Source organism: Oncorhynchus mykiss, chromosome 20 (genome assembly GCF_013265735.2).
Source record: "Oncorhynchus mykiss isolate Arlee chromosome 20, USDA_OmykA_1.1, whole genome shotgun sequence".
NCBI classification, from domain to species: Eukaryota; Metazoa; Chordata; class Actinopteri; order Salmoniformes; family Salmonidae; genus Oncorhynchus; species Oncorhynchus mykiss.
Window position 1 is genome coordinate 4,240,075 of NC_048584.1, and position 23,209 is coordinate 4,263,283.

A 23,209-nucleotide genomic window follows, 5' to 3' on the forward strand; every position below is an offset into this window, starting at 1 on the left:
CTCGGAGCTCTATGGACAATTCCTTTGACCTATGGCTTGGTTTTTGCTCTGACATGCACTGTCAACTGTGCAACCTTATATAGACAGGTGTGTGCCTTTCCAAATAATGTCCAATCAATTGAATTTACCACAGGTGGACTCCAAGTATGATCAATGGAAATAGGATGCCTCTGAGTTCAATATAGGTTCATAGCAAAGGGTCTGAATACTTATGTAAATAAGGAATCTGTTTTTATGTTTTATACATTTGAAAACATTTCTATAATCATGTTTTCGCTTTGTCATTATGGGGTATTGTGTGTATATTGCTGAGGATTTGTATTTATTTAATCAATTTTAGATTAAGGCTGTCAATTAACAAAATGTGGAAAAAGTCAAGGGGTCAGAATACATTCCGAAGGCACTATGTGTATTTATTTATATTACAGACTCTGACAGTGCTCGTTCTGATATTTCTTAGTTTCTTTATAAAAATGTTGGGATTATGATTATTATTGATTATTACTGCACTGTTGGAAAACACCTGCAAATCTGTGTACGAGACCCATAAACTTGGAACGGATTGGATCTGAGCCAGCCAGCTTGTGTGTTTGTTTCTCTTCAATCAAACAGGATTTTTTTGGTTTATCTTCAAGAAGACTCTGCGTACCAGAGAGGTGGTCGTTCGGTTTCTCCAGGCCTGATGACAGTTATCCACAGACAGAGAATATTTTCTCCACGAACACTTGGGATGCAGGGGCAGAAGCCAGATTCAGCACCACAGGGCACAGTTTAGGATTAACAGCCATCCTTGCCTGCCAGATCTGCTGACACTGTAAACATGCCTTCCTTTACCTCTTCCAGGTATTTCCACAGCTCACACGGGGCAGTTAATGCCAGGTGACCCTCGAAGACACAATCTTCGATGGAAGAAAGCTATATTTCTGAAGCACTGTGGTCGAGATGCTTGCTGAATTTTTCATGCGAGCATATTTCTGGGGTCCTGCTGCTCAACGGCTGTACTCTCTGATTTTCTGAAGTAGAAAATACTCTTGTTTCCCTCATTAGTGTCTCCATCTCTGTTGAGCGAAACACACTTGAGTCCATCAGGCAAGTTGCTGCAGGGGTTGAAGTGAAGTTGACTGTCAGAGGATTCAGTATGCATGCGAAGCACTCAAGCAGTGGCTTCTGGAGGACCTGTGCCAACTGTTTTCCAACAGTATTGTGCCTCAAGTTTGAGAAGGCACAGCACCATATCAGACAGCGACTGGTTGTCAATTTGAAGTTGAATTGTGAATGGCTCCAGCAACTTCACAAGGCTGTTCTAGTTTGGTACAGTCAATCACGCTCTGTGCTCGCCCTTGGATTTTTGCCCTGTTAGCTAGTGATAGTGATGCACAAGCTAGGCTTATTTGAAACAATGGCATCTCCTGGCAGCATTTACCTGCCAGAATCCGCAGCTCGAAAAAACAGCTTGAAACCCCCATTAAAAAAAATAAAGGAAGTCATTCGATTTTTCCCCCAAAGTTTAGACGAAAAGAAACCTAAAACTAAACATAATTTGATGGGGTTTATTGGTGTGTTTTGCCATAAAATGTAATAGTTTCGGTATAGTTAGATTTTTTAAAATGTTTTTTTGTTTTTATTTCAGTTAACTAAATTGTTTTAGCAATTTTAGTTTTTATTTTAGTTTCAGTTTACTATAATAACCTTGCTGTAAAGGGGGTTACCATGATTTTGACCTTAGCTTACAGGCAGCTGGTGGCAAGTAAAATTCAGTATTTGCTATTATACTGTAAAAAAAAAAGTAAATGCTACTGTAATAGGAATGAATGAATGACATATGTTGATTGAAGCGATTTCTATTTAACTTTTTTTACTGTAATTACAAGGGATTGGTGTAAGCAGGTTGGCTGTTAGGTAAGGTGTTTACAAACATGACAGCAGGTTAATATTTATCACTTGCACTTCTAGAGGCATTATTGCAAAGGCCTCTGAACTTACAGCAACTACAGAGTATAATAGACAAATGCTCAACCATTTTAAGGTTAAAGACTTTCTACCACTCCAATCTCTCCCCTAAACATTTCAGAATAATAGTTAATTATATCGAGATGCGGGTTAAATTGGTATAGCATTCTCACTCACGGGTGAAACAAATATGACCTATTACGAGGCATGCCCTAATATATGTTAATGAGCCAGAAACAACAATACCATGCACCCACTAAAACAAAGTTTGATTTATTACATAACATGGCTATTAACAAGATATCAAAGAAATACCATGTAAACGCATAAGGAACATTTATATTGTGTAGTGGTCAAAATCTTTTTGAGGTGGAATTACAATAGCTTTCAAAATACAACAATTCTTTCTCCGGCCACAAAATTTTCACACAACACACCATAATTTACAATATGCCGCAATAGAATGTTTCAGAGTACTTTACTACTGACAATACAAAAAATTACAATAGAATTTACAGTTTTCCGTTACTGTGTATAAAGAAAAATAATTACTGACAAAAATCCGGTGTTTCTAAGTCAAACAGTTTTGTTATATTTCCGTCATCTTGTGATGTATATATAGTGTAATATTGGGACGGAAACTTAAAATTTTAAAAATTATAACGGTGTGTGAGGTCTATACTTTTGTTTCAAAGTAGATTTGTTTAAGACTACCAAGAATCACTCTGTGTGACCCTGATTTAGGCTGTAAAAGGTTATTAAAAAAGTGAAAAATTCTGGACCACTGCAGCATGTGCTGCTGAGCATAAGAAACAAATCTGGGACAATGTACAATGGCTTGCGAAAGTATTCACCTCCCTTGGCAGTTTTCCTATTTTGTTGCCTTACAACCTGGAATTAAAATATAATTTTTTGGGGGGGCTTGTATCATTTAATTTACACAACATGCCTACTACATTGAAGATGCAAAATATTTTTTAATGTGAAACAAACAAGAAATAAGACAATAAAACTGAAAACTTGAGAGTGCATAACTATTCACCCCCGCAAAGTCAATACTTTGTAGAGCCACCTTTTGCAGCAATTACAATTGTCTCTATAAGCATGGCACATCTAGCCACTGGGATTTTTGCTCATTCTTCAAAGCAAAACTGCTCCAGCTCCTTCAAGATAGATGGGTTCCGCTGGTGTACAGCAATCTTTAAGTCATACCGCATATTCTCAATTGGATTGAGGTCTGGGCTTTGACTAGGCCATTCCGAGACATTTAAATGTTTCCCCTTAAACCACTTGAGTGTTGCTTTGGCAGTATGCTTAGGGTTATTGCCCTGCTGGAAGGAGAACCTCCGTCCCAGTCTCAAATCTCTGGAAGACTGGAACAGGTTTCCCTCAAGAATGTCCCTGTATTTAGCATCGTCCATCATTCCATCAATTCTGACCAGTGTCCCAGTCCCTGCCGATTAAAAACATCCCCACAGCATGATGCTGCCACCACCATGCTTCACTGTGGGGATGAAGTTCTCAGGGTGATGAGAGGTGTTGGGTTTGTGCCAGACATAACGTTTTCCTTGATGGCCAAAAACCTCAATTTTAGTCTCATCTGACCAGAGTACCTTCTTCCCATATGATTGAGGAGTCTCCCACATGCCTTTTGGCGAATACCAAACATGTAGTCTTATTTTTTTTCTTTAAGCAATGGCTTTTTTCTGGCCACACTTCCGTAAAGCCCAGCTCTGTGGAGTGTACGGCTTAAAAGTGGTTTAATGGACAGACACTCCAATCTCCTCTGTGGAGCTTTGCAGCTCCTTCAGGGTAATCTTTGGTCTCTTTGTTGCCTCTCTGATTAATGCCCTCCTCACCTGATCCGTGAGTTTTGGTTGGCGGCCCTCTCTTGGCAGGTTTATTGTGGTGCCATATTTAATGGTGCTCTGTAGGTTGATCAAAGTTTGGGATATTTCTTTACAACTCAACCCTGTACTTCTTCACAACTTTATCCCTGACCTGTTTGAAGAGCTCCTTGGTCTTCATGGTGCCGCTTGCTTGGTGGTGCTCCTTGCTTAATGGTGTTGCAGACTCTGGGGCCTTTCAGAACAGGTGTGTGTAAATATACTCAAATCATGTGACAGATCATGTGACACTTATATTGCACACAGGTGGACTTCATTTAACTATTTATGTGACTTCTGAATGTAATTGGTTGCACCAGATCTTATTTAGGGGCTTCATAGCAAAGTAGGTGAATACATATGGACGCACCACTTTTCTAGTTTTTATTTTTTTGAATTTGAATTTGAATTTTAAAATTTAATTTTAAAATTTCACTTCACCAAATTTGAACTATTTTGTGTAAATTACATGAAATCCAAATAAAAGTCAATTTAAATTACAGGATGTAATGCAACAAAATAGGAAAAACGCCAAGTGGGATTAATACTTTTGCAAGGCACTGTATTACACAACAAAATTAAAGTTAGAGCCATATGGCAGTTTCCTTGCTTTATCTACATGTTTTTACATATGATTCTAACCCAATAACTCTATATTTAGAGAATAGATGTCTCAATTCATAATTTTGTACAAATCTCCATGCCTCCGCCTCGAGTGAATGGCGCATGGGCTTTGGGATGTATTTTTAGGTAGGATGGAATGGGAATGGGGTAAGACTTACGGTCACAGACACAACATTGGAGTTGCCGGGAGAGTTTTCCGGGATTCTGGCAATGTAGTAAACGGAGGAGAACTTGGGAGCATTGTCGTTGGTGTCGAGGAGATGTATGACGATGTCTGCCGTGGCGCTGAATCTTTCTGGTGTGTCCATCTCCACGGCAAGAAGCTGTGAGAATAAAATTGTTAGTCACACAAGTTTGGCATTCCCTTATTCATTCATACTTCATATGAAGAGGTATACAAAAAGTGACTTGCAAAAGTATTCATCCCCCTTGGCATTTTTCCTATTTTTCTGCATTACAACCTGTAAATTAAATTATTTATATTTTAATTATATTTTCATGTAATGGACGAACACAAAATAGTCCAAGTTGGTGAAATGAAATTAACAAAGAACAATGAAGGAGCCGCCAAGCTCCACAGCGGAGATTGGAGTATCTGTCCATAGGACCAATTTAAGCCGTACACTCCACACACCTGGGCTTTATGGAGGTGTGGCCACAAAAAAAGCAATTTCTGAAAGAGAAAAATGAGAAAACACTTTTGGTGTTAGCCTGCTGAAATTAACTTCTTGGTGCTACCCATCCCGTTAGCGGGATCATTTTCGTCAGAAACCGCTATTACAAAAAAATGTTCATATTCATGAAATCACAAGTGCAATATTGCAAAACACAGTTTAGCCTTTTGTTAATCCACCTGTCGTCTCAGATTTTGAAATTATGCCTTACAGCAAAAGCAATCCAAGTGTTTGTGTAAGTTTATCGATAGCATAGCATAACATCATGTACACTTAGCATCAGGAAGCTTGGTCACGAAAATCAGAAAAGCAATCAAATTAATAATTTCCCTTTGATCTTCGGATGTTTACACTCACGAGACCCCCAGTTACACAAAAAATGTTCCATTTGTTCCATAAAGATTATTTCTATACCCAAAATACCGACGTTTGTTTGTCGCGTTATGTTCAGAAATCCACAGGAAAGAGCGGTCACAACAACGCAAATAATACCCATAATGTCCACAGAAACATGTCAAACGTTTTTTATAATCAATCTTCATGTTGTTTTTAAAATATACAGTGCCTTGTGAAAGTATTCGGCCCCCTTGAACTTTGCAAACTTTTGCCACATTTCAGGCTTCAAACATAAAGATATAAAACTGTATTTTTTTGTGAAGAATCAACAACAAGTGGGACACAATCATGAAGTGGAACGACATTTATTGGATATTTCTAACTTTTTTAACAAATCAAAAACTGAAAAATTGGGCGTGCAAAATTATTCAGCCCCTTTACTTTCAGTGCAGCAAACTCTCTCCAGAAGTTCAGTGAGGATCTCTGAATGATCCAATGTTGACCTAAATGACTAATGATGATAAATACAATCCACCTGTGTGTAATCAAGTCTCCGTATAAATGCACCTGCACTGTGATAGTCTCAGAGGTCCGTCAAAAGCGCAGAGAGCATCATGAAGAACAAGGAACACACCAGGCAGGTCCGAGATACTGTTGTGAAGAAGTTTAAAGCCGGATTTGGATACAAAAATATTTCCCAAGCTTTAAACATCCCAAGGAGCACTGTGCAAGCGATAATATTGAAATGGAAGGAGTATCAGACCACTGCAAATCTACCAAGACCTGGCCGTCCCTCTAAACTTTCAGCTCAAACAAGGAGAGGACTGATCAGAGATGCAGCCAAGCGGCCCATGATCACTCTGGATGAACTGCAGAGATCTACAGCTGAGGTGGGAGACTCTGTCCATAGGACAACAATCAGTCGTATATTGCACAAATCTGGCCTTTATGGAAGAGTGGCAAGAAGAAAGCCATTTCTTAAAGATATCCATAAAAAGTGTAGTTTAAAGTTTGCCACAAGCCACCTGGGAGACACACCAAACATGTGGAAGAAGGTGCTCTGGTCAGATGAAACCAAAATTTAACTTTTTGGCAACAACGCAAAACGTTATGTTTGGCGTAAAAGCAACACAGCTGAACACACCATCCCCACTGTCAAACATGGTGGTGGCAGCATCATGGTTTGGGCCTGCTTTTCTTCAGCAGGGACAGGGAAGATGGTTAAAATTGATGGGGAGATGGATGGAGCCAAATACAGGACCATTCTGGAAGAAAACCTGATGGAGTCTGCAAAAGACCTGAGACTGGGACGGAGATTTGTCTTCCAACAAGACAATGATCCAAAACATAAAGCAAAATCTACAATGGAATGGTTCAAAAATAAACATATCCAGGTGTTAGAATGGCCAAGTCAAAGTCCAGACCTGAATCCAATCGAGAATCTGTGGAAAGAACTGAAAACTGCTGTTCACAAATGCTCTCCATCCAACCTTACTGAGCTCGAGCTGTTTTGCAAGGAGGAATGGGAAAAAATTATCTCGATGTGTCTCTCGATGTGCAAAAATGATAGAGACATACCCCAAGCGACTTACAGCTGTAATCGCAGCAAAAGGTGGCGCTACAAAGTATTAACTTAAGGGGGCTGAATAATTCTGCACGCCCAATTTTTCAGTTTCTGATTTGTTAAAAAAGTTTGAAATATCCAATAAATGTCATTCCACTTCATGATTGTGTCCCACTTGTTGTTGATTCTTCACAAAAAAATACAGTTTTATATCTTTATGTTTGAAGCCTGAAATGTGGCAAAAGGTCGCAAAGTTCAAGGGGGCCGAATACTTTCGCAAGGCACTGTATTTTTTATATCCCAACACTGATCTGTACTTCTCCACAACTTTGTCCCTGACCTGTTTGGAGAGTACCTTGGTCTTCATGGTGCCGCTTGCTTGTTGGTGCCCTTTGCTTAGTGGTGTTGCATACTCTGGGGCCTTTCGGAACAGGTCTATATATACACATACCTTAGTGTTCTTGGGTACAGGCATTATGGTGGTCTGCTTCAAACATGCTGGTATTACATACTCGGACAGGGAGATTTTTGAAAATGTCAGTGAAGACACTTGCTAGTTGGTCAACGCATGCTCGCAGTACACGTCCTGGTACTCTGTCTGGCCCTGCGGCCTTGTGAATGTTGACCTGCCTAAAGGTCTTACTCACATTGGCTGCAGATAGGGTGATCACACAGTCTTCCGACACAGCTGGTACTCTAATGCATGTTTCATTGTTATTTGCCTCGAAGCGAGCATAGAAGTTTAGAAGTCTAGTTTAGCTCGTCCGGTAGGCTTGTGTCACTGGGCAGCTCGCGGCTGTGCTTCCCTTTGTAGTCTGTAATGGTTTGCAGGCCCTGCCACATCCGACGAGTGTTGGAGCCGGTGTAGTACAACTTGTTCTTAGTTCTGTATTGATGCTTTGCCTGTTTGATGGTTCATCAGAGCGCATACGGAGGGCATAGTGGGATTTCTTCTAAGCTTTCTGTTTAGAGTCCCGCTTCTGGTTGGGGTATGTACTGTGGTAAACCGTAGGGTGTTGGGTTGAGCGTGCAGAAATTGACACAGAGACAGGGAGGTTTTAGTCCGCAAAAACAACTTTACTAAGACAGAAAATAAACATAACAAAGAAAATCACTTCGGTTTAGCTCGGTCCTTATTCTCTACTGTCTCTCTCCGTTCCCTCTCGCGGTATGCCACCGTGCTCCTTTTATTTGGCCTCCACGGCTGTTTGGCACTTTCCTCTATTTACCTCAACTTAGAGCTGTCTGTGTCGTGGTGCCCAGCTCCCATATTCCCAGCAGAGGGAGCCAACGTCGCCTCATGTACCTCCCCTCTATTACCATCCCCCGGGGTAGACCTCCTGGGATACCACACACCCCTACCCTTAGCATACCTCCCTCCCAGTCAGAGCTAAGGGCTAGCTTCGCATCCCTCCGGGATAGGGTGTCCGCATTGCCGTGCTGGGCCCCCGACCTGTGGTAAGGACAGGAACCAGCAGGTGACACGGACATTCGTGTCCTTACCTCTTGCCATCCAGACAAGGGGGCATGGTCAGTAATCAGGGTGAACTTCCTCCGGAGGAGGTAATACTTGAGGGTGTCCAGTGCCCACTTCACGGCGAGGCATTCCTTCTCGACAATTTAGTATTTTTTCGCACCATCTGGGGTAGTCGTGCCTTTGTTAAGTCTGTGAGGAGAGAAGCAATAGCAGCAAAGTTATGTACAAATCTACTGTAGTACCCTGCTAACCCCAGGAATGACTTCCCCTGCTTCTTGGTTCGGGGGACCGGCCATCCCCTAATGGCAGCGATTGTTTTTTTCTTTCTTGGGATTCCACATTTCCCCTCCTGATCTGATAGCCCAGGTACTCCACCTTGGCGTAGCCCAGGTTGCACTTGTGGGTGTTCTCGGTCAGAACTGCATCCCTTTGTGCATCCACCACAGCCTGGTATCTACAAAGATGTGACTCCCAGCTGTCACTGTGCACAATTATGTCATCCAGATAAGCAGTGGCGTACTCACTGTGAGGCCACAGGACGCGGTCCATGAGGTGCTGAAAGGTCGCTGTTGCCCCATGGAGCCCGAAAGGCAGAATCCGGTAGTGGAATAGCCCCCCCGGGTGGAGAAGGCAGTCTTCTCCCGGTAGGCCGCTGCCAGTGGCACCTGCCAGTACCCCTTCTTCAGGTCCAAGGTGTCTTGTATCTTGCTATCCCCAAGTTGTCGATCAGTTCGTCCACCTGGAGCATGGGGTAGGCATCACATTTACTGACCTCGTTCAGGCCCCGGAAGTCATTACAGAAGCGGATGGTTCTGTCTTCTCTACTGTGGCTTGGTGTCGGTCTCTCCCTGTTCTCTCCCGCGGTGTGCCACCGTGCTCCTTTTATTTGGCCTCCACGGCTGGTTGGCACTTTCCTCTAATTACCTCAACTTAGAGCTGTCAGTGTCGGGGTGCCCAGCTCCCATATTCCCAGCAGAGGGAGCTAATGTCGCCTCACGTACCTCCCCTCTATTAACATCCCCCGGGGTAGACCTCCTGGGATACCACAGTACGTAGAGTCAGTGTGGGGAAGACATCACCGGTGCACTTATTGAAGAAGCCAATGACCGATCTGGTGTACTCCTCAATGCCATTGGAGGAATCACGGAACATATTCCAGTCTGTGCTAGCAAAACAGTCCTGTAGCTTAGCATCTGCTTCATCTGACCACTTTTTATTGATCTTGTCATTGGTGCTTCCTGCTTTCATTTTTGATTCTAAGCAGGAATCAAGAGGATGTAATTATGGTCAGATTTGCCAAATGGAGGGCGAGGGAGAGCTTTGTATGCGTCTCTGTGTGTGGAGTGTAGGTGGTCCAGAGTTATTTTCCCTCTGGTTGCACATTTAATATGCTGATAGAAACTTGGTAAAACTGATTTAAGTTTCCCTGCATTCAAGTCCCCGGCTACTAGGAGCGCCACCTCTGGGTGAACGTTTTCTTGTTTGCTTATGGCGGAATACAGCTCATACAATGCTATCTGAATAGCAGCCTCTGACTGTGGTGTTATGTAAGCAGCTACAAAGAATATAGATGAAAACTCTCTCGGTAGGTAATGTGGTCTGCAGCTTATCATGAGAAACTCTACCTCAGGCGAGCAATAGATTGAGAATTCCTTAGATATTGTGCACCAGCTGTTATTTACAAAAATACATAGACCTCCACCCCATGTCTTACCAGACACCACTGTTCTATCCTGTCGGTACATCGTATAACCAGCCAGCATTATGTTGATATTGTCGTCGTTCAGCCACGACTCCGTGACGCATAAGATGGTACAGTTTTTAATGTCCCGAGGGTAGTTTATTCTTCCCAATAACTCGTCCATTGTATTGTCCAAAGATTGCATGTTTGCTAGCAGAATTGAGGGAAGTGGGGTTTTATTCGATCACCTCTGACTTTTCAGCAGGCAGCCTGCTTTCCGGCCTCTCCTTCTCCGCCTCCTCTTCACGCAGATCACGGGGCTCTGATCCTGTTCCCGAGGGAGCCTTATATCCTCCGCCTCGGGCTCGTCAGAGTCTTCAAAGAAGAAAAGGGATTCTGCTAGTCCGTGGTGAGGAATTGCAGTCCTGATGTCTAGAAGTTATTTTCGGTCATAAGAGACAGTAGCGGCAACATTATGTTTAAAAATAGTAAAATAATAAGTTACAAACAAATCAACACAATCTGCTGGGGGAACGTAAAATGTCTGCCTTCTTCTCCGGCGCCATCTTACTGTGTTTGCATTCCAATTCTTGTATTCCGATTCTTGAATACATTGCAATGGACGCATGTGATGTGTATTAAAATACTTTTTTTAAAGGTTGTACTGAATATATGATGAGCTAATGCTAAGCTAATTGCTTGTTCGTTAATTACCCCTTCTTAACATGCATACTGCAAACAGATCCAAGTCATCTTGTCACATTTTCTTGTCTTTGGTTGACATGGAAAAACAAACATGGCAGCATAGACTTTTAGAAAAGGTTTTACTCAATTATTCTGATCAATGATGAGCTCACCCATGATGTAATACTTTGTAAATAGTAATCGCTATTATTTAATTCATTTTATGGATTCTGTCAACCGAGAGTTAGCTAAATATGACCGCTTGTGTTAGCTCACTCTTTCCTCAGTGAGCACTAGGACTATGGTGGCCTACATTTTCCGATGATTTGGATGAGAATGCTGTTGTTACTTTTGTGAATGTCTGAACAGCTACATCCCCCCCAAAAACTGCTCACATTTAGGAAATACAGTTGTAAAGACTGTTTGTCAAAATGTTTCTGTGAAGAAAATGTGTGGCCAGCTCAAAAACAGACTGTTGTGTCAATCATGAATAGATGAATGCTTCAGGGACCACTGTAGACCGATCACACCCGTTTACGGATATGCATCAAAAATATTGATGTTCATCATCCCACTCAGCAGCAAACAGTACATGCATCACACGTGAATTTCACAACTATGAGCATTTTCACATATGAAATTGGCTACAATTGTTCGGTTCCTGGAGCGTTTGTGAGAATACCTGGTACCTTGTCCTGGATCGCAGGTCTAGGATTAGTTTTAGCCAAGGTTAGTTTGTGTTTCATACATACTTTATAGCACAGTTCAGGGTATTCAAATTCATGAACTTCTTTGAGGAAAAGATAATGATCATTAGAAAGTAAATTACGGACTCCTCTTTAAATCTGCATATTCCCCCAAAGCTCAGTTGTCCTGAGTCTGCACAACTCTGCCAGGACCTAGGATCAAGAGAGACACTCAAGTGTTTTAGTACTATATCTCTTGACACAATGATGAAAATAATCATGGCCTCTAAACCTTCAAGCTGCATACTGAACCCTATTCCAACTAAACTACTGAAAGAGCTGTTTCCTGTGCTTGGCCCTCCTATGTTGAACATAATAATGTCTCTCTATCCACCAAATGTGTACCAAACTCACTAAAAGTGGCAGTAATAAAGCCTCTCTTGAAAAAGCCAAACAACTATCGGCCTATATCGAATCTTCCATTCCTCTCAAACATTTTAGAAAAAGCTGTTGCGCAGCAACTCACTGCCTTCCTGAAGACAAACAATGTATACGAAATGCTTCAGTCTGGTTTTAGACCCCATCATAGCACTGAGACTGCACTTGTGAAGGTGGTAAATGACCTTTTAATGGCGTCAGACCGAGGATCTGCATCTGTCCTCGTGCTCCTAGACCTTAGTGCTGCTTTTGATACCATCGATCACCATATTCTTTTAGAGAGATTGGGAACCCAAATTGGTCTACACGGACAGGTTCTGGCCTGGTTTAGATTTTATCTGTCGGAAAGATATCAGTTTGTCTCTGTGAATGGTTTGTCCTCTGACAAATCAACTGTACATTTCGGTGTTCCTCAAGGTTCTGTTTTAGGGCCACTATTGTTTTCACTATATATTTTACCTCTTGGGGATGTCATTTGAAAACATAATGTTAACTTTCACTGCTATGTGGATGACACACAGCTGTACATTTCAATGAAACATGGTGAAGACATGGTGAAAATTGACATCGCTAGAAGCCTGTGTTTCAGATATGAGGAAGTGGATGGCTGCAAACTTTCTACTTTTAAACTCGGACAAAACAGAGATGCTTGTTCTAGGTCCCAAGAAACAAAGAGATCTTCTGTTGAATCTGACAATTAATCTTGATGGTTGTACAGTCGTCTCAAATAAAACTATGAAGGACCTCGACGTTACTCTGGACCCTGACCTCTGTTTTTACGAACATATCAAGTACAGCTTTTTCCATCTACATAACATTGCAAAAATCAGCAACTTTCTGTCCAAAAATGATGCAGAAAAATGAATCCATGCTTTTGTTACTTCTAGGTTAGACGACTGCAATGCTTTACTTTCTGGCTACCCGGATAAAGCACTAAATATACTTCAGTTAGTGCTAAATACGGCTGCTAGAATCCTGACTAGAACCAACAAATTTGATCATATTATTCCAGTGCTAGCCTCCCTACACTGGCTTCCTGTTAAGGCAAGGGCTGATTTCAAGGTTTTACTGCTAACCTACAAAGCATTACATGGTCTTGCTCCTACCTATCTTTCCGATTTGGTCCTGCCGTACATACCTACACGTACGCTACGGTCACAAGACGCAGGACACCTAATTGTCCCTAGAATTTCTAAGCAAACAGCTGGAGGCAGGGCTTTTCCTATAGAGCTCCATTTTTATGGTAATGGTCTGCCTACCCATGTGAGAGACGCGAACTCAGTCTCAACCTTTAAGTCTTTAATGAAGACTCCTCTCTTCAGTGGGTCATATGATTGAGTGTAGTCTGGCCCAGGAGTGTGAAGGTGAACGGAAAGGCTCAGGAGCAACGAACCGCCCTTGCTGTCTCTGCTTGGCCGGTTCCCCTCTCTCCATTGGGATTCTCTGCCTCTAAAGGTTATATCCTTCCTGTTTCTGACATTTACTCCTGAAGTGCTGACTTGCTGCACTCTCGACAACTACTGTGATTATTATTATTTGACCATGCTGGTCATTTATGAACATTTGAACATCTTGGCCATGTTCTGTTATAATTTCCACCCAGCACAGCCAGAAGATGACTGGCTTCATAGCCTGGTTACTCTCTCGGTTTCTTCCTAGGTTTTGGCCATTCTAGGTAGTTTTTCCTAGCCACCGTGCTTCTACACCTGCATTGCTTGCTGTTTGGGGTTTTAGGCTGGGTTTCTGTACAGCACTTTGAGATATCAGCTGATGTAAGAAGGGCTATATAAATAAATTTGATTTGAGGATCCAAATCATAAGGGGATAGGTGAATGCGTCCTATGTAATCTCTTATTTAGATTCAGATGTTTATTGATTTTGTTTATCATCAAGCAATTATTGGTATCAGATGTGTGAATAATGTATAGATAGCAGTGTGGTGGGATTTTGTAGAGACATAAGACAACTATAACACAGACAGATAGACAGAAAGACAGACAGACCTTGAAGGTGAGGAAATGGAATTTCTCATAGTCCATGGCAGCAGAGTCCTCCACTAAGATGGTTACCTGGGCCTCATTGAGCACAGTCTGGGGAACCACCCGTAACATCCGCCCTGGACCAATAAGTCTGAGGTTGAATTTAGCATTGGACCCCTGCAGCACACAACACAAGAGACATTCATTAGGTCTCCCATGGACTGGTCAGGATCGAGGGAAAGATGAATGATGCAAAGTACAGAGAGATCCTTGATGAAAACCTGCTCCAGAGAACTCAGGACCTCAGACTGGGGCCAAGGTTCACCTTCCAACAAGACAACCACCCTAAGCACACAGCCAAGACAACGCAGGAATGGCTTCGAGACAAGTCTCGAAATGTCCTTGAGTGAACCAGCCAGAGCCCCGACTTGAACCCGATAAAACATCTCTGGAGAGACCTGAAAATAGCTGTGCAGCGACACTCCCCATCCAACCTGACAGAGCTTGAGAGGATCTGCAGAGAAGAATGGGATAAACTCCCCAAATACAGGTGTGCCAAGCTTGTAGCGTCATACACAAGAAGATTCGAGGCAGTAATCGCTGCCATAGGTGCTTCAACAAAGTACTAGGTAAAGGGTCTGAATACTTATGTAAATGTGATATTTAATATTTTTTTTATACATTTGCCCAAATTTCTAACCTATTTTTGTTTTGTCATTATGGGGTATTGTGTGTAGATTGATGAATTGGAAAAAAACAATTTAATCAATTTTAGAATAAGGCTGTACCGTAAAAAAATGTGGAAACAATCTAGGGGTCTGAAAACTTTCAAAATGCGTGTGTCTATATATATATATATATGTATATACAGTGGGGCAAAAAAGTATTTAGTCAGCCCACCAATTGTGCAAGTTCTCCCACTTAAAAAGATGAGATAGGCCTGTAATTTTCATCATAGGTACTTTGGGGACAACTGTGGTGACACGAGGTGAGATCTTGAATGGAGCCCCAGACCGAGGGTGATTGACCGTCATCTTGAACTTCTTCCATTTTCTAATAATTGCGCCAACAGTAGTTGCCTTCTCACCAAGCTGCTTGCCTATTGTCCTGTAGCCCATCCCAGCCTTGTGCAGGTCTACAATTGTATCCCTGATGTCCTTACACAGCTCCCTGGTCTTGGCCATTGTGTAGACGTTGGAGTCTGTTTGATTGAGTGTGTGGACAGGTGTCTTTTATACAGGTAACGAGTTCAAACAGGTGCAGTTAATAGAGGTAATGAGTGGAGAACAGGAGGGAATCTTAAAGAAAAACTAACAGGTCTGTGAGAGCCGGAATTCTTACTGATTGGTAGGTGATCAAATACTCATGTCGTAAAATAAAATGCAAATTAATTACTTAAAATTCATACAATATGATTTTCTGGATTTTTGTTTTAGATTCCGTCTCTCACAGTTGAAGTGTACCTAGTATAAAAATTACAGACCTCTACATGCTTTGTAAGTAGGAAAACCTGCAAAATCTCCCCACTATACACATTCTAGAGAATACAGACCATTTCTAATGGATATTTGGAGTTTTGTCCGGTCAAATTCTGAATCCAGGTGTGTCTTTTTGACATATATGACATTGGGATTATTCTGAATATCAAACATGGACAGGAAGTAGTTCCAGTAGTTTTTCCACAATTCATTTTTCCCACAGGGACTTTTAGAAACACTTTAAATAAGGGCTGTGTTTCGTGTAGGTTTACCCTGGAGTGACATTTTGATATGCATGTAAATCTCTCTTAAAGTCAAAACTATAATTTGGCCATTCAGGAACATTCAATGTTGTCTTCGTAAGCAACTCCAGTGTATATTTGGTCTAGTGTTTAAGGTTACTGTCCTGGTGAAATGTGAATTTCAGAAACACTTAAAATAAGGGCCGTGTTTCGTGTAAGCTTACCCTGCTGTGACATTTTGATAACCATTTAAATCTCTTTTGGACACGGTGAGATATCTAATTTGCATAAGTATTCACACCCCTGAGTCAATATTAGAATCACTTTTGGCAGAAATTACAGCTGTGAGTCTTTCTGGGTAAGTCTATAAGAACTTTGCTCACCTGGATTGTACAATATTTGCATGTTATTATTTTTTTTAATTCTTCAAGCTCTGTCAAGTTGGTTGATGATCATTGCTAGACGGCCATTTTCAAGTCTTGCCATAGATTTTCAACACGATTTAAGTCAAAACTGTAACTAGGCCACTCAGGAACATTAAATGTCATCTTGGTAAACAACTCCAGTGTATATTTGGCCTAGTGTTATAAGTTATTGTCCTGGTGAAAAGTAAATTAGTCTCCCAGTGTCTGTTGGAAAGCAGACTGAAGCAGCTTTTCCTTTAGGATTTTGCCTGTGGTTATTTTTATTCAGTTTCTGTTTATCCTAGAAAGTTCTCTATCCCTTGCCAATGACAAACATACTCATAACATGATGCAGCCACCACAATGACGGAAAATATGAATTGGTACTGTGATGTGTTGTGTTGGATTTGCCCCAAGCATAACACTTTGTATTCAGGACTTCAAGTTTTAAAAAATGCCACATTTGTTGCAGTTTTAATTTAGTGCCTTATTGCAAACTGGATGCATGTTCTGGATTTTTAAAAATTCTGTACAGGCTTCCTTCTTGTCACTCTGTCATTTATGTTACTATTGTGGAGTATCTACAATGTTGTTGATCCATCCTCAGTTTTCTCCTATCACAGCCATTAAACTCTGTAACTGTTTTATAGCCACCATTGGCCTCATCGTGAAATCCTTTCCGGCAACTGAGTTAGGAAGGATGCCTGTATCTTTGTAGTGACTGGGTGTATTGATGCACCATCCAAAGTAATTAATAACTTCACCATGCCCAAAGGGATAATTGTTTTACCCATCTACCAATAGGTGCCCCTCTTTGCAAAGTATTGTAAAACCTCCCTGGTCTTTGTGGTTGAATCTGTGTTTGAAATTCACTACTCGACTGAGGGACCTTACAGATAATTGTGTGGGGTACAGAGGTGGGGTACAGAGATGACATAGTCTTTCAAAAATCATGTTAAAACCTTTTAGAACCCATAGCAGCCGCGAATGGCATTGTTTTATAATTAATAATATCTGTGTCAGAATATGAGTTGGCCTACTGTATGTTATCTGGCTGTGGGCCATGCCATAGGCTATAGGCTTGTTCATTTAGCTGACAAGATATGCTCATAAGTCCCATGCCATTATTTTATATTATTTGATTATATAGTCAGAATATCATAATTTAAAATAATTTAACTTAGCTGGATAAAATAGAAAGGATATTTTTCTCATACTGGAGCAAGTGTGCATATGAAGTGGCTATGTCGAGCGTAAAAGTGATCATTTGAAACAGGTCCTATACACTAGATTAATTTTTTTTTGGCAACTTTAGTTGTGAATGATACAAACCTTAGAATGACTTAGTAATCAAAACATACAGTATATGGGCTGCATGATGCGACTGTAGGCTATTGACGATTTGAGAAAGTCACAAAAAAGCGTGCGCTCTGTTCCTTGCCTTGTTCTCTAATCAAGTGATCATATTTTCACCCATCAGACTATTCTCAATATGATCATGTCTTTATTAATATGTATAATTACTTTTGATTTACAATGGCCCCATTATCAAATGGGCAGGAACAGGGGCAGGGGGAAAAATCAATGACTTCCGTATACACTTGAACATATACTGCACTCCACGCATCAACCACTGTTTGAGGAGCAGCAGTTGAGCAGCAGTTGTGGTCAGTTGTGTCAGTTGTGTAGTCAGTAGCTGTGTCGTCAGATGTCTGTTTGTGGTCAGAAGTTGTGCGGTTGTGGTCAGAAGGTGTGGTTAAGAGTTTTAGTCAATAGTTGTGTTCAGTAGTTGTGGTCAGTGATTGTGTTCAGTAGTTGTGTGATTTGGTCAGTTATTGGGGTTGTGGTCAGTAGTTGTGTCGTTCAGTAAGTGTGGTTAGAAGTGGTGTACTTGTGGTCAGTAGTTGTGTGGTTTTGTTCAGTAGTTGTGGTCAGTAGTTGTGGTCAGTAGTTTTGTCATTGTGGTCAGTAGGTGTGTTGTCAGTAGCTGTGTGTTTGTGTTCAGTGGTTGTGATTATGGTCAGTAGTTGTGTGGATGTGTTCAGTAGTTATGTGGATGTGGCCAGCTGGCTGTGGATGTGGTCAGTAGTTGTGTAGCTCAGTTTGTGTAGTTGTGTGGTCTTGTTCAGTAGTTGTAGTTGTGGTCAGTAGTTATTGTTAGTGGATGTGTTGTTGTAGTCAGTAGTTGTGTTTTCAGTAGTTGTGTGTTTGTGGTTACAGTCCATAGTCATGTGGAAGTGGTCAGTTGTTGTGTACAGTTATTGTGTTCAGTAGTTGTGTGGTTGTGATCAGTATTTATGTGGTCAGTAGTTGTGTGTTTGTGGCCAGCTGGTTGTGGTTGTGGTCAATAGTTGTGTTTGTGGTCAGTGGTTGTGGTTGTGGTCAGCCATTGTGTCGTCAGAAGGGGTGCTCAGTAGTTGTGTGGTTGTGGTCAGTAGTTTGGGTCAGTAGTTATGGTCTGTAGTTATGTGGTGAGTAATTGTGTTCAGTAGTTGTGTGGCTGTGGTCAGTAATTGTAGTTGGTAGTTATGGTCTGGTGTTATGTGGCCAGTAGTTATTTGTATTTGGTTTAGCAGTTGTGTGGTTGTAGTCAGTAATTGTGGTCAGTAGTTGTGTTGTTGTGGTCAGTAGTTATGTGGTTTTTACAGTAATTTTGGTCAATAGTCGTGTGTTTGTGGTCAGTGGTTTTGGTTGTGGTCAGTAGTTGTGTGGTTAGTAGGTGTAGTTATCTGGTTATGGTCAGTGGTTGTGGTCCGTATTTATGTGGTTGTGTTTACTATATGTGTGGTTGTGGTCAGTAGTTGTGGTCAGAAGTTAAGATCAGTGGTTGTCGTCAGTAGTTTTGGTGGTCAGTAGTTCTGGTCCGTAGATTTGCTTTGTGGTATGCGGTTGTTGTCAGTAGTTGTTATTGTGGTTATTGTTTTTGTTATTGTGGTTATTGTTATTGTTATTGTGGTAAGTAGTTCTGTGGTTGTGATCAGTGGTTGTGGTCAGTAGTTGTTTGGTCAAAGGTAGTCAGCAGTTGTAGTGCTCAGTAGTTATGGTCAATAGCTGTGTTTTTGTGGTCAGTTGTTGAGGTCATACGTTATGGTCAGTACTTGTGGTCAGTAGTGGTCAGTTTGGGTGCTGGTGAGTAGGTAAGTGGTCAATATTTGTATGGTTGTGGTCAGTCGTTGTGTGGTTGTGGTCAGTGGATGTGTGGTTGTGGTCAGTAGTTGTGAATGATAGTTTTGGTGTGAGTAGTTGTGTTCAGTAGTTGAGGTCGGTAGTTGTGGTCATATTGTGGTTAGTAGTCATAGTAGTCAATTGTTGGGGTAACCAGGTGGAAAGCATTGCCAGCCGTAGAAAAATGCTTCTTGAAATTCTCAATTATCGTGGATTTATCGGTGGTGACAGTGTTTCCTAGCCTCAGTGCAGTGGGCAGCTGGGAGGAGGTGCTCTTATTCTCCATGGACTTTAGTGTCCCAGAACTTTTTGGAGTTTGTGCTACAGGATGCAAATGTCTGTTTGAAAAAGCTAGCCTTTGCTTTCCTAACTGCCTGTGTATATTCCTAACTTCCCTGAAATGCTGAATATAGCGGGGCCTGTTCGATGCTAATGCACTATGCCACAGGATGTTTTTGTGCTGGTCAAGGGCAGTCAGGTCTGGAGTGAACCAAGGGCTATATTTGTTCCTGGTTCTACTTTTTTTGAATGGGGCATGCTTATTTAAGATGGTGAGGAAATCACTTTTAAAGAATAACCAGGCTCCTCTACTGAAGGAATGAGGTCAATATCCTTCCAGGATACCCGGGCCAGGTCGATTAGAAAGGCCTGCTCGCTGAAGTGTTTTAGGGAGCGTTTGACAGTGATGAGGGGTGGTCGTTTGACCGCAGAATCATTTCGGATGCAGGCAATGAGGCTGTGATCCCTGAGATCCTGGTCGAAGATAGCAGAGGTGCATTTGGAGGGCAGGTTGGTTAGGATGGCATCTATGAGGGTGCCTGTGTTTACGGATTTAGGGTTGTACCTGGTAGGTTCATTGATCATTTGTGTGAGATTGAGGGCATCAAGCTTAGATTGAAGGATGGCCGAGGTGTTAATCATGTGCCTATTTAGGTCACCTAACAGCACGAGCTCTGAAGACAGATGGGGCAATCAATTCACATATGGTGTCCAGGGCACAGCTGGGAGCAGAAGGTGTTCTAGGAGGTCACCGCATGTGTGGGAGGTGGAACTAAAGGGTTAGCTAAGGCTTATTGATTAGGGCTAGAGGCTCTACAGTGAAATAAGCCAATAATCACTAACCAAAACAGCAATCGACAAGGAATATTGACATTCGGGAAAGGCATGCGTATCCGAGTGATAATAAGGGTCGAGTGAATAGCTCAGCGGGCTGAAGACATGACAATTCAGATAGCTAACAGGCCGGGGCTTGAGCCAATCAGTTGTGTTGTGACAAGGTAGGGGAGGTATACAGAAGATAACCCTATTTGGTAAAAGACCAAGTCCATATTATGGCAAGAACAGATCAAATAAACAAAGAGAAACAACAGTCCCTCATTACTTTAACTTCTTCGGGGTAGGGGGCAGTATTCAGAAGTTTGGATGAATGAGGTTCCCAAAGTAAACTGACAGGCCTAGAAGCTATGATATAATTGGTAGAATTGGATAGAAAACACTCTAACGTTTCCAAAATTGTTAAAATAATGTCTGTGAGTATAACAGAACTGCTATAGCAGGCGAAAACCAGAGGAAAATCTATCTGGAAAAATAATTTTTGGAGGTTTCACCATTTACAATGCCTGTCTATGGGGAAATCAATGGAATACCTCCCAGATTGCAGTTCCTATGCCTTCCAATAGATGTCAACAGTCTTTAGAAAGAGTTTCAGGCTTGTTTTTGAAAAATTAGCTAGAATTTGTAGTTTTTCTAAGTAGCTCCGATTTTGGCTGTAGTGTTGTGGCGCGCGTAGATGAGGGTGCGCACTTTGTTATTTATCGCCGGTAATGAACATACTATTCTCCATCTTAAATGTTTATTTCCATATTAGGGTACCTGAGGATTGATTAGAAACTTTGTTTGACTTGTTTGGACGAAGTTTATTGGTAACCTTTGTGATTCATTTGTATGCATTTTGAACGAGGGAAACTGGTGGATTACTGAGTCAAGCGCGCCAGCTAAACTGACTTTTTTGGGATATAAAGAAGGGCTTTATCGAACAAAACAACCATTTGTAATGTAGCTGGGACCCTTGGGATTGCAAACAGAGGAAGATCTTCAAAGTTAAGTGATTTATTTTATCGCTATTTCTGACTTTCGTGTGCTTTCTCTGCTTGCTTGGAAAATGTTTTTAATGCTTTTGAATGCGGGGCGCTGTCCTCAGATAATCGCATGGTATGCTTTCGCCGTAAAGCCTTTTTTAAATCTGACAAAGTGGCTGTATCAACAAGAAGTTCAGCTTTTGACTGATGTATAACACTTGTATGTTTAATATTACGAATGTTGTATTTTGAATTTCGCTCTCTGCAATTTCACCGGATGTTGGCCAGATGGGACGCTAGCGTCCCACATACCCCAAAGATGTGGGACATGAAAATCAGTCAATGCAGAAAATGTTAAGAACTTTAAAAGTGTATTCAATTGCAGTCGCAAAAACCATCAAGCAGTGTGATGAAACTGGCTCTCATGAGCACTGCCACAGGAAAGGAAGACAAAGCAGTTACCTCTGCTGCAGAGGATAAGTTCTTTACAGTTACCAGCCTCAGAAATTGCAGCCCAAATACATGCTTCACAGAGTTCAAGGAACAGACACATCTCAACATCAACTGTTCAGATGAGACTGCGTGAATCAGGCCTTCATGGTCGGAATGCTGCAAAGAAACCACTTCTAATGGACACAAATAAGAAGAAGAGACTTGCCTGGGCCAAGAAACATGAGCAATGGACATTAGACCGGTGGAAATCTGTCCTTTGGTCTGATGTGTCCAAAATTGAGATTTTTGGTTCCATCTGCCGTGTCTTTGTGAGACGCAGAGTAGGTGATCGGATGATCTCCTCGTGTGCGGTTACTACCAAGAAGCATGGAGGAGGAGGTGTGATGTTGCTTTGTTGGTGACACTGTGTATTATTTAGTATTCAAGGCACACTTCACCAGGATGGCTACCACAGCATTCCGCAGCGATACACCACCCCATCTAGTGTTTAGTTGGACTATCATTTATTTTTCAACAGGGCAATGACCTAACACACCTCCAGGCTGTGTAAGGGCTATTTGACCAAGAAGGAGAGTGGTGGAGTGCTGCATCAGATGACCTGGCCTCCAAAATCACCCAACCTCAACCCATTTGTGATGGTTTGAGATGAGTTGGGCAGCAGAGTGAAGGAAAAGCAACCAACAAGTGCGCAGCATATGTGGGAACTCCTTCAAGATTGTTGGAAAACCATTCCAGGTGAAGCTGGTTGAGATAATGCCAAGAGTGTGCAAAGCTATCAGCAAGCTATCATCATTCAAAGTATTGATGTTGTCACATTCTGACCTTAGTTTCTTTGTTATGTTTTGTTTTAGTATGGTCAGGGTGTGAGTTGGGTGGGTAGTCTATGTTCTTTTTTCTATCCAGGGGTGTTTTGACTGTACAATGTGGGAGGTATTTGAGGACAGCAGCTCTGACCTGGATGAACTCACATATATTATTTCAGACTATGTAAACTTCTGTGTTGAGTCAGTTGTGCCTACTAAGACCTGTACAATCTTCCCAAACAACAAGCCTTGGGTATCAAAACATCTAAAATCACTACTTGATAGGAAGAAGGCGGTTTATGCTGGGGGTGATAGACAGGCTTTAAGAGAGATCAAAAGACAGATACTGGTGGACAAGTAGGCATACAAGCAAAGGGTGGAGAGGACCCTCTCCTCAGGAAATGCAAGGGTGGCCTGGCAAGGGATTAAATCCATGGCTAGTGCCCCCCATATAGGCAGGGGAAAAACCAGTGCTGACCTTGGGGGATATGAGGGCCAGAACATGGCTAATGACCTGAATGTTTTCTTCTCAAGATTTGAATCAGACAACTTAGGTAAAACAAATGGAAGCATCATTACATATGTTTGAGAGAGTTGTTGTCCAACA

At 41.7% G+C, this 23,209-nt stretch overlaps 1 protein-coding gene across 1 annotated transcript in view; it reads right to left on the reverse strand.

The window, feature by feature from the left end:
- Positions 1 to 23,209, reverse strand: part of LOC110498829 (cadherin-related family member 1) — a 115,071-nt gene that overhangs the window by 22,104 nt on the left and 69,758 nt on the right. Inside the window, exons 14-15 of the mRNA XM_036956458.1 lie at positions 14,004 to 14,156; positions 4,619 to 4,783 (exon numbers count right to left, since the gene is read on the reverse strand). Of these exons, the coding sequence (XP_036812353.1) occupies positions 4,619 to 4,783; positions 14,004 to 14,156 (318 nt within the window). The remainder of the gene's footprint in view (positions 1 to 4,618; positions 4,784 to 14,003; positions 14,157 to 23,209) is intronic.